This window comes from Cervus canadensis, chromosome 6 (assembly GCF_019320065.1).
Source record: "Cervus canadensis isolate Bull #8, Minnesota chromosome 6, ASM1932006v1, whole genome shotgun sequence".
Taxonomy (NCBI): domain Eukaryota; kingdom Metazoa; phylum Chordata; class Mammalia; order Artiodactyla; family Cervidae; genus Cervus; species Cervus canadensis.
The window spans coordinates 56,025,303-56,042,671 of NC_057391.1; the positions used below are offsets into that span (position 1 = coordinate 56,025,303).

At 39.9% G+C, this 17,369-nt stretch overlaps 1 protein-coding gene across 5 annotated transcripts in view; it reads left to right on the forward strand.

The window, feature by feature from the left end:
* ATP8B4 (ATPase phospholipid transporting 8B4 (putative)) overlaps positions 1-17,369 on the forward strand; it is a 264,538-nt gene that overhangs the window by 29,321 nt on the left and 217,848 nt on the right. For all 5 annotated transcript variants that reach the window (XM_043472025.1, XM_043472023.1, XM_043472022.1 and 2 more), the window contains exon 3: positions 12,398-12,456. In XM_043472025.1, the coding sequence (XP_043327960.1) occupies positions 12,398-12,456 (59 nt within the window). The remainder of the gene's footprint in view (positions 1-12,397; positions 12,457-17,369) is intronic.

Below are 17,369 nucleotides of genomic sequence, written 5' to 3' on the forward strand. Positions count from 1 at the left end.
GTTGAAGCTGGATAATGTGTAATTTATTATGTTATGAGGAGGAAGAGCCCAGATTAGGAAGTGGGTGTTGCCTTCAATAACCTAGCATAGAATCAATGGGTATTTGCCAATTTTCTACTGAAAATATTTAGAAAATTACTTCAGACCTTTTTCAGTTATAGTAATAATAGTGACATTGACTATATGAACTTAGATGATTTCCTCTTTTTCACCTCTTGTTATTTTTTTCATTAAAAAAAGGCATTTTTGAGTATTTTTCTGTTTATAAAGTGCTTTGCAAACATTTTATCACTAAATGATGGCACCATAATGTGGCATTCTATTACTGAGGAAGCACAGGTAAGGAGTGTTTCCTGAGTTAAAAGTGCTCACACAGATGATCTGGTGGAAGGAGATCTCAAATCTCTTGCTTCACTATCTTGACTTATTCTTCTGAGGGCTCCTTCATGAGACTCATTTAAAAATTATTTATTTGGCTGCACTGGGTCATAGTTGTGGCATGCAGGATCTTTACTTGTAGCATGTGGGGTCCAGTTCCCCCACTAGGAATTGAACCTGGGCCCCATGCATTGGAAGCGTGGAGTCTTAGCCACTAGACCGTGAAGGAAGTCCCCATTATCAACCTCATATTTATGAGTCTAAAACTTCTTGCTAACATGAGGACAGCATTGTGCCTACAATTAAAAATTTCCAGCAAAGTAGTGTTATGTCCCTCCCATCTTTTCAGCTTATGTCTTAGTGATCTGATAACACTTTTGGGTTTTTCTAGATGCATCTCCTCCTTCCATAAGGAAAGGCAAGCGTACATAATACATAAATGGATATGGTTTTATTGTCTGCAACCAAGTCAAACAAACTGTCAGCCCTATAAGAAAATTATTTCAGGGAGGGAGGGGGTTCCTCCAGGTCATATTTTGAAACTCAGGTTACTCTTTTTAATAAATGTTCCCTAACATTTAACTGATTTATAATCATTTCATAAAATAGATGGGGTAGCCTCATTTAGTTATCTTCTCTATGTAACAGGAAGCACATGGCTCAAAGATAAGCATTCCATGATATTTTGTTTGATTGAGGCAGACACATTATTTTGGCCTTGCTGAGATTTGAGGAGTGAAGTCTATTTCCAGCACCCTGTATGAAGAAGGACTTTGAGGGCTTAATGACCTCTTTGCCTCTCTTCTGGAGCAGATTAAAAACAATGTCTAAGATAAATTTGCTTCTGCTGATGGCTATTGTCTTGCCCACTGAAATGGTGAAGGATGGCTTCCTATCCAAGCACATGTCTTTGGTAGGCTCCTCAGCTGTCACAAAAGAATGTTAACACTGTTACCAGCTTGCTCTTCTGCCTTATACATCTATACTTAGCTAGCAACACAGAGTAGCAGCTTTCCAGGTATTTTCTAGGAAGTTCAATCTCAACCTTATAGTCATTTAGTGTTTAGCACAAGTGCAGTTGACAGGAATAATTTTTTAAATCTATAAAAATGTTTTATTATAGAACAGTAATATATTTCTTTTTATACAAATGCAGTAATAAAATGAAAATTTTAAGTTCTTTTTATGGTGAAAGGGGCCAACCACAGTCATCATATGGCCTTGCATGTTTTTTTTGCTTTCTCCATGGTTGTCTGCTTGGCCATATGTAAGTATAGCTAGGATCTACGGGGGGGCGGGGGGGGGGCGGGTTAACATCCCCTGGGGCAACAAGGTGGGGGATTAGGGTCAGGTAAACACTTTTGAGAGGCATTTTTATAATTTTCCTTGAAGAGTCAAGTCTCTGTTTCCCCTCTCTCACATCTTCACATACTTTGTAAAGCATGTTTATATACATTTTTCTTCATCTCTTTCTTGAAGTCAGTTTCTTACTTTATAGGTTTAAGGAACAGAAGTGAAGACTCTTGACTTGTACTTCACCAGCTGCTGCTGCTGCTGCTGCTGCTAAGTCGCTTCAGTTGTGTCCGACTCTGTGCAACCCCATAGATGGCAGTCCACCAGGCTCCCCTGTCCCTGGGATTCTCCAGGCAAGAATACTGGAGTGGGTTGCCATTTCCTTCTCCAATGCATGAAAGTGAAAAGTGAAAGTGAAGTCGCTCTGTCGTGTCTGACTCCTAGTGATCCCATGGATGCAACCTACTAGGCCTCTCTGTCCATGGGATTTTCCAGGCAAGGGTACTGGAGTGGGTTGCCATTGCCTTCTCCGGTACTTCACTAGAGAGGAATAAGAGTTAAGATGATTGCTCAAAGGACATGAAGTTCATTTGCACATTTAAATATCCTAAAATACATTTTTGAACTTCATCAGTTCAGCAGAGAACTGATATTGGGTCTTAGAAACTACAGTATGTTGGGCCTACAGAAACTCTTGTTGGGCCCTTGGAATTGTATTTGAGATATCCCTAGGCTTGTTATAAAACACAGTTCTAAAAATCTCACTTGATGTTATTTTCAAAAAACCAATTTATTTGTGTTTGATTGTTCTGGGTCTTTGTTGTTGCATGGGTGTTTCTCTAGTTGCTGCTAGTGGGGGCTACTCTAGTTGTGGTGTGTGGGCTTCTCCTTGCAGTGGCTTCTGTTGTGGAGCACGGTCTCTAGGGCATGCAGACTTCAGTAGTTGTGGTTCCCAGGTTCTAGAGTGCAGGCTCAATAGTTGTGGTGCCCAGATTTAGCTGCTCCACCGCATGCGGGGTCTTCCTGAATCAAGGATCAAATCCGTGTTTCCTGTAATGGTAGGTGGATTCTTTACCACTGAGCCACCAGGGAAGTCCTCACTTTATGTTCTTTATATCAAACAGTGACTACTTTATGTGGAGTTCTTAGAGAAATTATTGTTTTAGCCAAGAGCTAATACATAATGTACTTTCCCAAAGAAATTGGTTTATTTTACCTTTTAAGGTCTTCCCTGTAACTCAAATGTAAGAATCTTGCCTGCAATGCAGGAGACCCGGGTTTGATCTGTGGGTCGGGAAGATCCTCTGGAAAAGGGAATGGCAGTCCACTCCAGTATTCTTGCCTGGAGAATCCCATGGACAGAGGAGACTGGAGGTCTACAGTTCATGGGATCACAAAGAGGCGGACATGACTGAGCAACTAACACTACTACTACTAGACATGCCTTCCTTTTTTCTGTAGAATTGGTGGTCCACCTGGAACAGATGTGTGGGTCATCATGTCAGGCATTTTTATTTTCATTATGGACTCTAGCTGATCATCATCCTTCTATTTTTTCCTCCACTCAACTTTACTTTCAATACTTACACCATTATTCTTCTTCTTGTACATTCTTGGGTAGTTATTTTGGAGACATCTTATTTGTAAATGCTCTTGCATGTTTAAAGATGTTTTTATTGCCCCTTCATGATTGATTATTTTACTGGGTATAGAATTTTAAGTTCAAAATATTTTCCTTAAAACTGGAAGGCATCACTCCTGTGTTTTCTATTATCCTTGTTGCCAATGAGAATTTCATGTTGGTCTAATTCTCGTAACTCTGGGGCTATCCATTTTTTTCCTTGTGGAAGAAGACTTCTTTCTGGAGGAAAACTTCTTTCCTTCTGGGAGTTTTTAATGTTTTTATCTTTGTTTTTATAATTCAAAATTTTATGAATATTTGTAGGTTCATTTTCATTTATTCTGATTGGCACTTGATGGCCCTTTTGCTTTGAAGAGTTGCCTTATTCTTGTGCAGAGAAATTTTCTTCTATTTATTTCCTTCCGTCCATTGTTTATGTTTTTTCTCCCAAGTGTTTTTTTTCACATTTCGTTTTTGTCATTTTCATATATATATTTTAAGAGATTTCTTCAGTCTTAGTTTTCATTCTGTCTTTCCTGTTATAGTTTGTGCATTAAGTGTTTTTAATTTCCAAGAGCTTTTATCTTATCCTATATTTTCTTTGTTCCTATTAGCTTGCTCTGTTTCATGGGTGCCATGTCTTCTTGAATATCTTCAAGTTACTAATTAGAATTAAAAACAAAAACAACCCCCTTCCACCACCTGTTTTCAGCATTATCTCTTCCCCTTGGAATCTTCTGTTTTGTGTTCTTGGTTTTTCTCAGATGTCTTACGTGACTTATGGTTGCTGGTTTGTATTTACAAATGAAGGACTAGATGGATTAATGTGGTTTCAAAGTCTTTTTCCTGCCAGGCTTCTCCTTTAAATAGGAGGTCCAGTGATAGAGTCAGCTCACAGAGAAGTTTTCCCGTGTGTCTTAGTCTGTTCTGTTTGCTATAACAGGATACACGGACTGGGTGGCTTGTAAACAATATAAATTTATTTCTTACAGTTCTTGATGCTGGGACGTCTACGATCAAGGTATTGGCAGATTTGGGGGCTGATGAGAGCATGCTTCCTAGTTCATAGATAGTTGTCTTCTTGCTGTGTCTTCACATAATGGAAGGGGCAAAGGAACTCTCTAGGGCCTCTTTTTAAAAAAAAAAACAAAAAACCTTTTATTGGTAGTTGATTTACAATGCTATGTTAGTTTCAGATGTACAGCACAGTGAATCAGCTGTATATATATATATACACATATATCCACTCTTTTCTTTTTGCATTCTTTCCCATACAGGCCATTACAGAGTGTGGAATAGAGTTCTCTGTGCTGTACAGTAGGTTATTAGCTGTCTATTATATATATATGTATATTAGTGTGTATATGTCAATCCCAAACTTGTAATTTATTCCCCCCTCCTTTACCTCTTGGTGACCGTAGTTGGTTTTCTACATCTATGACCGTACTTCTGTTTTGTAGATAAGTTCATTTGTACCCTTTTTTAAGATTCCACATATAAGCAATCTATGATATTTGTCTTTCTGTGCCTGACTTCATTCAGTATGACAATCTCTAGGTTCATCCATGTTGCTGCAAATGGCATTATTTTGTTTGTTTTTATGACTGAGTAATATTCCATTGTATATATGTACCACATCTTTATTCCTGTCGATAACGATTTAGGTTGCTTCCATGTCCTGACTACTGTAAATAGTGCTGCAAGGAAGAATGGAGTGAATGTATCTTTTTGAATTATAGTTTTCTCCAGGTCTATGCCTAGGAGTAGGATTGCTGGATCATATGGTAGATCAATTTTTAGTTTTTAAGGGACATCCATACTGTTCTTCATAGTGGCTGCATCAATTTACATTCTTACTAACAGTGTAGGAGGATTCAGTGGGGCCTCCCTCTTTTATAAGGGCACTAATCCCATTTGTGGAGGCTCCACCCTCATGACCTAACTACCTTCCAAAGGCTTTCAAATATTATATCAGGGATTAAGTCTCAACATTTGAATTTGAGAAGAGATAATCAGTCTATAGTGTTGTGGTATAGTCAGGCAATCTGACGAATCCCACAATTACCCCAGGAAGGCAGGTTTTACCAGGGCTTAAGTCAGCTGTAGGTGCTGTGGAGGTTTGCAGCTGCTTCTCTCTAGGCCTGAACACCCACTCTTGGTTTCCTCCCTCAGCATGTTGCCTGCTCTCTTCAATGTGTGAGGGAAGGGTGTGTAAGAGGGCCCAACTGGCTCAATTACAATTTAATTATTTTGGTAATGCTCCAAAACTAAGGGTATCAGATAGCTTATGTTCCAAACTGGGACACTTAAAAAATTATTTATTATTTATTTGGCTGTATCAGGTCTTAGTTACAGCATGTGGGGTCTTCATTGTGGTATGTGGGATCTTTCCTTGAGGCGAGTGGGCTTCTCTCTTGTTGTGGCACATGGACTTAGTCGCACTGTGGTGTATGGAACATTAGTTCCCTGATCAGGGGTCAACCCTATGTCCCCTGCATTGGAAGGCAGATTCTTAACCGCTGGACCACTAGGGAAATATTCCCAAACTAGGACACTTCTTAGAGTAAAAGGCTATCCTATTAATCATTTTGCCAAGCTAATAGGCATAACTACAGCACACTCTCAATCTTTATATTTATTGGCTGAATTTGGAACTTGTATGGAGCACCATTGTGGAAAACTGCTCTTCTAATTCTTTTGGCTAGCATTGTTCCTATCTTTTTATTTTTGGGGGCAAATTGATTCCACCTGATTTCTATTTTATTTTCTAGACTGTCTTTAAAATATGTGAGCCTCTATTAACTCACATTCTTATTTTCTAACACAGTTATGTTTTTATTCTTTAGAAAAATATTTTCTGTCATTTCAGTGGGACCTGAGAGGAAAGGGAAGTAGAAGGACATGTTATCTTGAACTGTGAGCTCTTTCATTTATTTCACTGTGAACATATGCTAGCTTACTGTATTTTATAATCCATGTGTATCACTTTGCTTCTTTTTGGAACCAGACACATCTAGTGACACCAGTTGTGCAGGAATGAGCTTACCTTGGTAAATGATAAATCCCTTGGTGACCACTTTACTTTTATTACTCTCCCATCTCGAAGGATGCCTATGAAGTGGCAGGCATTAAGTCATTGAACCTCTGAGCAGTTCTCAGTGGGCATTGTTTATGGGGAATTTGGTCTCGGCTTCCTCTTCTTGGCAGGATGTGACTTATTGCCAACAGGGGTTTATATCCCCTCACATACTGTTGTAGTACATGAAAGAATGTCAATTCCTACAAAGACAATTCAGGCCTAGCATAAAAAGGTAAAAGGCAGAAAACTAGGAATTTAGATCCAAAACCAGAATTTTGCAGATCTTAAGGAATGGATGGAAAATCTGCCAGAATTTTTTTTCATGAAGACTCAGTTCAGAAAGAAAATGCTTACTGAAAGTATAGAAATAAAGATGAAGACTTAATAAGGTGAATTTAAAAGTAAATAGGGACTTCCCACGTGGCACAGTGGTAAAGAATTTGCCTGTCAATTCAGGAGACTCTAGAGATGCAGGTTTGATCCCTGGGTTGGGAAGACCCCCTGGAGAAGGAAATGGCAACCCACTCCAGTATTTTTGCCAGGAAAACTCCATGGACAGAGGAGCCTGGCAGGCTACAGTCCAGGGGGGTCACAAAGAGTTGGACATGACTGAGCTACCAAGTGAGCACACAGATGTAAATAGAAGAGAGGACCTCCTGGCTCTAACAAAGTCTCAAAGGGCAAGAGCAGTGTGAACACTAGGAGAGGATCCAGAATTTCCCAGCACAGAAATTACGCCTTTGTCCGCTTTGGGAAATGACTATTTTCAGTCCTTGGGGAGGTAGTTTCATGGAGATACTGGATAGGAATCAAGATTCTGATATTTAGAATAAGCAAAACTAGACATAGAACTATCGAATTCTGTGCTTGGATGCGCTTCATATAAATGCGTAATTTAAAAATGATCATCCTTACATGAAATCTGGAAAACAAAACAAAACAAAATGAAATGATCATCAACTGAATTTATATGATCTAAACTAAAGCCAATTAATATGAGCACATTTGATTTTTTAATGCTTTACTTTATACTGATGTATAGCTAATTAAAAATGTTGTGAAAGTTTCAAGTGGACAGCAAGGGGACTCAGCTGTACATATACATGTATCCATTCTCCCCCAAATCCCCCTCCCATCCAGGCTGCCATACAACACTGAGCAGAGTAGCACATCTGATTTTTAACTTACAGCTAATCTGGAAATCACATACAGGATGCCGGTGGGCCAATAACATCCGTTGTTTTCCTGTCAGCAGTTTTACTATGCCTGGGTCGATGTGGGGATTAATAAAAACATCATCTAGCTTTTTAAGTTTTTAAGTCTCCTTAGCCTCCAAAACTTCATTTTCGGCTTTGATATTTTTGCTCTTTGTTGGAGAATCAGCAGGAAAGAGAGGATGATGCTTTTACAGTCAGAGTTTGAAATCTTTCTTTCAGAGGGCAGTTGTTTGAGAGGTTGCTTCCTGGCGGGTTCTCAATTTCAGAGTTATACTCAGGGAACTGACTTTTTTCAATGGTAAAGAAGGAAGTCATGTAGGTGGCTATCAAACAGATAAATAAACACTACAAATGCTAGGAGTCCAATCATAACCAAAGATAGGGTATTGTTTGTCAGGAGCAGTCCTTAGAGGTGAACTTCATACCTGAAAGCTGAGCCAACACAGGGGCTGTAGAGACATTTAGATTCCTCTTAGACTTTTGGGAAATAGGAATCAGTTCTTATAAATCATGGTGCCTGGCATATAGGGTACAGGTGGTAAGTCATGTTCCTACCTTCCTTCTTTCCCTGTTCATCTCCTTATCTTTATCTCCCTTCTTAGTGCCTCCTCTTTGTTTCTCTCTTGCTGTTCCTTTCCTCATCCGGAATATGTGCCTGCAAGTTACTTCTCCTCTCCAGTCAACTTTATCTCTGTGGTTGTGTGTTCAGTTCAGTTCAGTTCAGTCGCTCAGTCATGTCCGACTCTTTGCGACCCCATGAATCGCAGCACGCCAGGCCTCCCTGTCCATCACAAACTCCCGGAGTTTACTCAAACTCATGCCCATCGAGTCGGTGATGCCATTCAGCCATCTCATCCTCTGTCATCCCCTTCTCCTCCTGCCCCCAATCCCTCCCAGCATCAGATTCTTTTCCAATGAGTCAACTCTTTGCATGAGGTGGCCAAAGTATTGGAGTTTCAGCTTCAGCATCAGTCCTTCCAATGAACACCCAGGACTGATCTCCTTCAGGATGGAGGGGTTGGATCTCCTTGCAGTCCAAGGGACTCTCAAGAGTCTTCTCCAACACCACAATTCAAAAGCATCAATTTTTCGGCGCTCAGCTTTCTTCACAGTCCAGCTCTCACATCCATACATGACCACTGGAAAAACCATAGCCTTGACCAGACAGACCTTTGTTGGCAAAGTAATTCTCTGCTTTTTAATATGCTATCCAGGTTGGTCATAACTTTCCTTCCAAGGAGTAAGCATCTTTTAATTTCATGGCTGCAGTCACCATCTGCAGTGATTTTGGAGCCCCCGAAAATAAAGTCTGACACTGTTTCCACTCTCTCCCCATCTATTTCCCATGAAGTGGTTGTGTACCTTCTCTAAAGCCAAACTCTTATCACATCCCTTTCCTTTTTACAATCTGTCACTTATCTAGGTGGAGAGCTGTGCGAGTAAGGGAATCCCAGGTTGAGATGGTCAAGTCAGTTACTAGGAGAGTCCAACACTGACATCTGTTACTTGACTGGTCTTTCTTCCATCGCTTTTATTGCTCCACTGTTATTACCCTTTTGTCAACTCTGAGTTCAGTACACATAGAGTGGGAATTTGCTACTCTTACTGCAGAAACATGCTCTGCTGATGTTTCTGGGGCACTGTCTTGTTTTGCCCTTTCAGTTCAGTTCAGTTCAGTCCCTCAGTCGTGTCCGACTCTTTGCCACCCCGTGAACCGCAGAACGCCAGGCCTCCCTGTCCATCACAAACTCCTGTAGTTTACTCAAACAAGTGTCCATTGAGTCGGTGATGCCATCCAACCATCTCATCCTCTGTCGTCCCCTTCTCCTCCTGCCTTCAATCTTTCCCAGCATCAGGGTCTTTTCCAATGAGTCAACTCTTCACATGAGGTGGCCAAAGTCTTGGAGTTTCAGCTTCAGCGTCAGTCCTTCCAATGAACATTCAGGGCTGATTTCCTTTAGGATGGACTGGTTGGATCTCCTTGCAGTCCAAGGGACTCTCAAGAGTCTTTTCCAACACCACAGTTCAAAAGCATCAATTCTTTGGTGTTCAGCTTTCTTTATAGTTCAACTCTCACATCATACATGACTACTGGAAAAACCATAGTTTTGACTAGATGGACCTTTTTTGGCAAAGTAATGTCTCTGCTTTTTTTTTGTCTCTGCTTTTTAATATGCTGTCTAGGTTGGTCATAACTTTTCCTCCCAGGAGCAAGCGTCTTTTAATTTCATGGCTGCAGTCGCCATCTACAGTGATTTTAAGTGAAGTGAAGTGAAGTCGCTCAGTTGTGTCCAACTCTTTGCGACCCCATGGGCTGCAGCCTCCCAGGCTCCTCTGTCCATGGGATTTTCCAGGCAAGAATACTATAGTGGGTTGCCATTTCCTTCTCCAGGGGATCTTCCCGACTCAGGGATTGAACCTGGGTCTCCCGCATTGTAGGCAGATGCTTTACCCTCAAAGCCACCAGGGAAGCTCATTTTGGATTTTGCAGCCCCCCCAAATGATGTCTCTCACTGTTTCCATTGTTTCCCCATCTATTTGCCATGAAGTGATGGGACCCGATGCCATGATCTTAGTTTTTTGAATGTTGAGTTTTAAGCCAACTTTTTTCACTTTCCTCTTTCACTTTCATCAAAAGGCTTTTTAGTTCTTCACTTTCTGCCATAAGGGTGGTGTCATCTGCATTTCTGAGGTTACTGATAGTTCTCCCAGCAATGTTGATTTGAGCTTGTGCTTTATCCAGCCCAGCATTTCTCATGATGTAATCTGCATGTAAGTTAAATAAACAGGGTGACAATATATAGCCTTGATGTACTCCTTTCCCAATTTGGAACCAGTCTGTTGTTCCATGTCCAGTTCTAACTGTTGCTTCCTGACCTGCATACAGATTTCTCAGGAGGCAGGTAAGGTGGTCTGGTATTCACGTCTCTTTAAGAATTTCGCACAGTTTGTTGTGATCTACACAGTCAAAGGCTTTTTTTGCCCTTCACAAATTTTAATTTCTGCAATATGATAATCTCTGGGTTGTGGTCCTATTATTTTGTTATTTGTACTTGCTTTCTGGTGATACAGAGATGTCCCCTGGCAGTAGACAGAAAAATTGGGCCCCAGAGAAGGGATAAGCTTGTTTCTGAAGATCCTGGTGAGCTGGAGTGAGGTAGAGAAAGAATGCAAAGACTGTGTCCTTTGGCCTCTATTCCCTGGGAGCCTCTGTATAGTCCCCTGTAAGAGTGCCAGACCAGAAGCCTGCCCCACAGGCCCAGGGTTTTAGACATGGAAGTAGTTCTCTTTCTCAGAAAGACTGGAACTGTGTTTTAGTCAGCTGTCTGTGCAGTGCCCTGAGGATGGTAGTCTGCCAAGAATAGAATCTTTGATTTTTATAGTCCCATAGGATCCAGGAACACAAGGCTGTGGCTTTCAGAGCCAGGTGGCCAAGGAGTGTTCCCTGGGTGGCAGCTGTAAAAAACTGGGACATCAGATGTAGAGACTGGGGCGCCAGGTGTGTTTGGACATCCCCTCCAGGGGATCCTAGAACTCTGGAGTGTGACAGAGGTGGAGTGTGAAGATAGCACCTGTTGGAAGATAAAAAGGGAAAAGAGAAATAGGAAAAAAAAAGACAAGGAGAAAAAAAGAATAAAGAAAGAAATAAAAGATGGCACCCATCTGCATTAGCAAGGCAGAGGGAGAGCAGGGAGATTGTACCCACCAACCACCATCTCTGGGGAGTATGCCAGAGGCCCCTGCCCCTAAGACCAATGTTTTAAAATTATCAAGTGAGTCTTTTTCTGGTGGTTTTCAAAAGGCTGCTTCTGTGCTGGGCCCTGGCGGGGGGTGGGAGGGGGGCCGGCGAGTCTGCCTGTAGGCACTTTAAAGAGCTGTGCTTCAGTTTGCCATAGTCCTGCCCTGTTGGTCTTTGAAGCAGATGCTATGGAGGCTGTCTCTCTGGTACCCATGTGGAAAGTTGGGGTATGAACCCTTCGCTTCTCAGGTTGAAGCTCTGGGTTTTGAGTTCCCTCCTCCTTTGTGTGGGGATGAGATTTAGAGTGAGATTGTGTCTCCACCTTTCCTACCTGCTTTGATTGGTTTCCCTCTTGTTTGCCTGATGTGAAGGGCATCTCTCAGCTAGTTTTTAGGTGTTTTTTGGAGGAACTTGTTCCAGGTATAGCTGTTGATTTGGTGTGTCTGTGGGAGGAGAGGACTTCAAGATCTTCATAAGTTGCTACCTTGAGCTGGAATTCTGCATTTGCTTTCTGAAGAGATTTTATTTTTTTGGTCATTTCGAGCTAAGGGCCGGTCTCAGTCTCCTGAAGATGTCAAGTTCCTCTCACTATGCATGGGTTGTTTAGAAATTTTAACCATTGACTCCATAACCATAAGGTCAGTGACCTAACTGGCCACTTCAGTATGGTTTTGTTTGGCTATTATGTCTTATAATTCTATAGCAAAACAAAATTTCCTTTCCAGTGTGGCATTTGACATAGCTTCTTCTTTTCTAGAAACTACTTGAAGTTAACAGAAAGGGTCTTTATGGAGTGAAAGGGATATAGAAATTGGCGACACATACTGTTTTGCTTTATGGCTGGCATTAGAAAGACAATGAAAAACACTTCAGCTTTCCATTTGGGGACTTTTCCGATACACGTTCCAACATTTAGGCTGGAAAAAAACCAATGCCCTTCAAATTTCAGAAGAAAGAATTCTTGCAACCTTGATGACAATCAAAGTAACCTATGTGATGTTAGTTTAATGAGTTGTATGTTTCTTTTGGTTGAAAATTTAATTTCTTACCTGATTTCTCTTTCTCTTTAGAAGTGGAACGGATAGTAAAAGCCAATGACCGTGAATATAATGAGAAGTTCCTGTACAAAGTGAGTAAAATACATATCGCGCACACAAACTGGGGTGGGTCTTATCTTAAGATAGTAGGGTTCATACCTTCTAGAACTTTGAGTTCAATAAAAACTTTGTTGGCCCATTTTAATAGCAAGGTGCCATATGTTTCAGATTTTTAAAAATAAATTTTAGTAATGTTTATACTCTTATTTTTTTACACATTAAGAGTGATTGGTATTCACATTGGTATGGGAATAAGATCTTAAGAATGATGCTTAGTTTATTCTGTTGCCCATTGGGCACTTAAATAATGTAAGAATACTATGAAAACAGGCCTGGATGGTAGTACTTTGTGATAGAAGTGGTAATAGTGGCTGATGGGGGATGAATAACATTTGGGGATTTTCTTTAAGCAACTCAGGCTGAGTGTGGAAAAGTATATGTAGGAGAAAGTTCGCCAAGCCGAATGATTGTATTTATCAAGTGAGCAGTGAGAATGATTATTTAAAATGTGTGAGCTTTAAGCTTGTACTGAACTACTTTAAAAAAATTATTTATTGAGCACACAGGATCTTTGTTGCGTCATGCAGTATCTTTTGTTGAGGTGCACAGACTCTCGAGTTGTGGTGCTCAGGCTCAGTAGTTGCCCCAAGGCATGTGGAATCTTAATTCCCTGACTAGGAATCCAACCTGTGTCCCCTGCATTGCCGGGTGGATTCTTAGCTACTGGACCACCAGGGAAGTCCCTGAAGCACTTTTTTTTTTTAACTAAGTTTTTTTTCATTTACATAAGAAGTATTTATTGAACATCTACTAAGTGACTGACACTCTTCTAGAAACTTGGGATACACTGATGAGCACCGTGAATTATGTCATGCTGCTGCTGCTAAGTTGCTTCAGTCGTGTCCGACCCTCATTAAAATCTCCTATCTTTCCTTGACTCAACTTAAGTTGCTACATGATCTTTTAAGATAAGTTCTAAGAAAGATAATTGGTAGAATTGATGCTGCAGTTGACATGCACCCTATAAGACCTGGTATGATTGAGTTACTAGCACATTAACCAGAGTCTGAATTCACAGAGGGGTTTGATGACTATTAAGACATAGCAATGTGAGTTTCATGGGACAAACTTTAGCAGTGTCCATCCAGGAACTAGCTAGAGGAGAGAGAATTTTGGCCAATGGATTATTTTTAGTATTTGGTTCCTTTTGGGAGGTCTTTTCCATTTGTGTAGATGAAAGCATTGGACTGTTCTAACTCAATACCAATAGAGGTAGCTAACCACTCCTCTTTTCTCTTGCTGTGCTAATCACGTAAACTTGTGATTATAACTTGGTGTAACTGTCTCTACAGGGAGTCAGCACACTGCCTCTATGACAGATTTCTCATTAGAATAATATATGGCAACTCTGATTTTATTCATTAATCTTATAAGCTTGGTTAAAGTAAGCCTGCCCATGAGAGAAGGAATCTCTCTCAGAAGGCTGATGAATGTATTTTCTAGCCTGGAGTGGGAGTGGGAGGATGACTTTCTCCATGGTGATTATTTGCACTCGGTGCAGCCTCCTGCCATCTGGTCATTTAGCCCAGCTGGTCATCACTAGACTTGGCCCCATGCCTTTCTATCCATTTTATAGCCAGTTCCTTACTCTAGAGGACGACCCTTGAAAGCCTTGACCACCAAATACTAAATAAGAGGAATAGAAGTCTATATTTTAAGACCTCAGGGGAAAAGTTCAGTAATCTACTACTGGGTAATCATGCATTTACATATTTGGCTATATCCTTATTTTTCCAATGTGTAACAAGTATTTTCATTCTGTGAGTAGTGACTGTAAAAGGAAAGCCATATTTTGTATGTTACTTGTAAGATGATACTGTCCTTTATAGTTATTTTTACTTAATTTATAAAATATTTCAAATTACCCAGATTAAATAGGTAGTAACCATTTGCCATGCTTGCTTCATCTTTCTTTTACTATTAATAATAATATGCCAATGATAACAGAGGTGTTTTTTTTCTTGAGCTTGCGTGATATTGAACAAAAGCACACAGATGTGTGTGTTTTCTGTTGGTCTTCTTAACAGTGACAAGGCAGTAGAACAGTATTCTGTAGCTGCAGCAGATGGAATAAGGAAGCTTCATCTCTGAGTTTAAACATACTAAGGAAAAAACAAAGTCCATTAAGGGCTAGGAAAACTAAGAATGACACCAAGAGTTGAGAGAAGGAAGCTGCAGAGCAGAGGGGGGCATGAGTATCCCGGGTCTAATGACCCCTCCCATGGCTCCAAGGGGATAAGCCAGGCCCTCCTAGAGTGAACAAGGGTCCCTACCAGACCTGGCTGATGGTGTGTTGATTTGGGAACTCCCAACAGGATGTCTGGCCACACATGAGCTGTAGGACTCTTCTCAGCCTCAGTCTATTCAGATAAAAATTATGGATAATAAGCGTACTGATTTCATAAACTTATTGTATGGATTAAAGTAGAATAACACACAGTGACCCTGTGAGCTATTCTTTGTAGAGATAGTATTTGAATCTATACCTATCTGATTTTTAAGGATTTTTAAGCACTTCATATGTGGACTATCCTTTTAGGAAAGGCAGAAGCCACGGGCCTTTCACTCAGTCTTGCGTAGCTTTAAAGGATATTACCTCAAATGGTTTAAAAAAAAACTTACAGATCTCAGGGAGAATGCTCTTAATAATTGATGAAGTAGTATTCTTCCCTAAAGGCTGAAAAGGAGATGGGGATAAACCAAAAATTAAAACAAATATGAAAGAAGAAATGGTAAAGCTTCCTCAAATGTAGTGGAGAGAGTGTTTGGGGATAAGATAGACCACAGTTTGAATCCTTTACTCTCTTTCTCATTTACTAACTTGTGATTTCAATTTATTTATTTTTCTGCATATCATTAATTTTACCTGTGAAATGGGGCATTTTCCTTACAGGATTATCTACCATAGGGTTAAATGAAATAATTTATATAAATGTTTGATAACAGTAAGACTAGGTAGTATATACTGGATGTGTACTATGTACCAGATCCTAGGCTAAACCTTTTTTATGAATTTTTTTCTTTAACATGACTGTGGGCAAGTATGCACAGTCAATTTTAGATTTCCTGTAAAGTACTGGATAAAGTAAGATATCAGTGAAAATGGCTTAGGAAGACACTGAGAAATTGGCTGAAGTTACTTTTTGCAGCAGATATCATGTCAAAAAGTTAGCAAGTCTGTGAAACTAAAGGTGTGGAAGTTGCTGATAAATTATGCAGGGAATGCAATATGGAGATACAGATGCACTTAAAACAAGAAGGCTAACAGTGGGAACGACTATGATTGTAGAGAACACCCCCCTCCAACCTGCCAACTAAGCCGTATGAAAGTGATAGTACGTAACTACTCTGTGCAATGCATTTGATAGGTTCAGGAAATAATCTTGATATTCTTAGTATGGATACTGACAGTGTTAATGATGATAATAGCTTACACACCTAAGTGCTTGCAGGGTTCTAAGCATTCTATTACAGTAAACTAATTTCATCTCACAACTCTGTGAAGAGAGCACTTTACTTATCTCACTTTTATTTATGAAGACTTTGATGCACAGAGATCTCAGGTGATTTACTCAAGGTCACAGAGCTGGATAATGGCTCATATTAAAACTGTCAGTCTAGTTGTGTACCAGGTACTTTGCACATATAGCTAATCTTCCACAAAACCCTAAGAGATGAAGTGGGGTCCCATTTGGTAACTTGTCTGAAGTCACACAGCTCATAGGTAGAATCCTAATTTAGATTGGTCAAATTTAAAGTCTGTTTATTTCCATGATACCCTGCTGCTCATTTGTCCAATCTTGAAAAACAGTAACAACAGAAAACCCACCAAACAAATCCTCTGAATTCCCTCTCCTCTTATTACATACCTGCTGGTGAAGTTTTTATACTCTGAAGACAAAGGTAGATAAAGGAGATACAAAATCTTACAAACGTGAGGCTAAGAATGACCTTAAATCCTACCCTTAGCATTTATAGATGAGAACTTGGGATAAAAAGTTACACAAAGCACAGATAAATGGTATAATTTCCACAAACACAAAGACAGGCCAAGCAAGCTTTTCTCTTTGAAGACTGCAAAAAGATATTTCAATACCTAGAAAAACCTTAATTTATCAACAAACCCTTAAGCTTCAAAGCAATTTATAGAACATAGGACAGTCTAAAAAATGACCAAAAGTGCTTTTAAAAGATAAAGGGTTTAGAACACAAACAAAAGACAAGGTTAATGATTCTAAGTAAAATTAGTTGGCAAATGAGACATGATATTGTGAAAACTGGAAGGTGGAAAACATAAAACTGCAAGTGGGATTTCAGACTGCCAAGATGTGTAACACAAAGCAGGACTGGAGTGGAGGAAGAGTGAGCCAAGCGCTAGACTTCTTATTCTTATTAGAAAGGAGTTCAAAGTTTTCTTGGTTAATAATAGGAATGAATAATAGAAGTAATGAGAACAGTTGTATTAAAATATGTTAATGTTAAAAACGTTAGGAAAACATAAGAGCAAGCCAGACAGCCACTCATGATCCCTATTAGGAGGAGTTCAGAATGAACGGTAGGAGTAGTAAAAACAGCCGTAATTGTATTAGAATGTGTTGATGTCAAAAATGTCAGAAAAAGTGTTAGATTAATTATAGCTATTTTCTGACTTTATTAAAAAATAAAGAAATATTGGAAAACACTGGTTCCCACTGTGTCCTATTATTATTCTTTATGTCAGCACAGGCATATCCCTATTCAATTCTCTTGAACTCAAACAGAATTTGAGAAGGGGGAGGAACTTGTCTGAGTGCTGAGAAACTTATCCTGCCTCCAACTCAGAAAGTCCAGTAAACCAGAACACTTAATAGCTTTTATCTGAAAATATTTCTTGCACAAAGTTAGA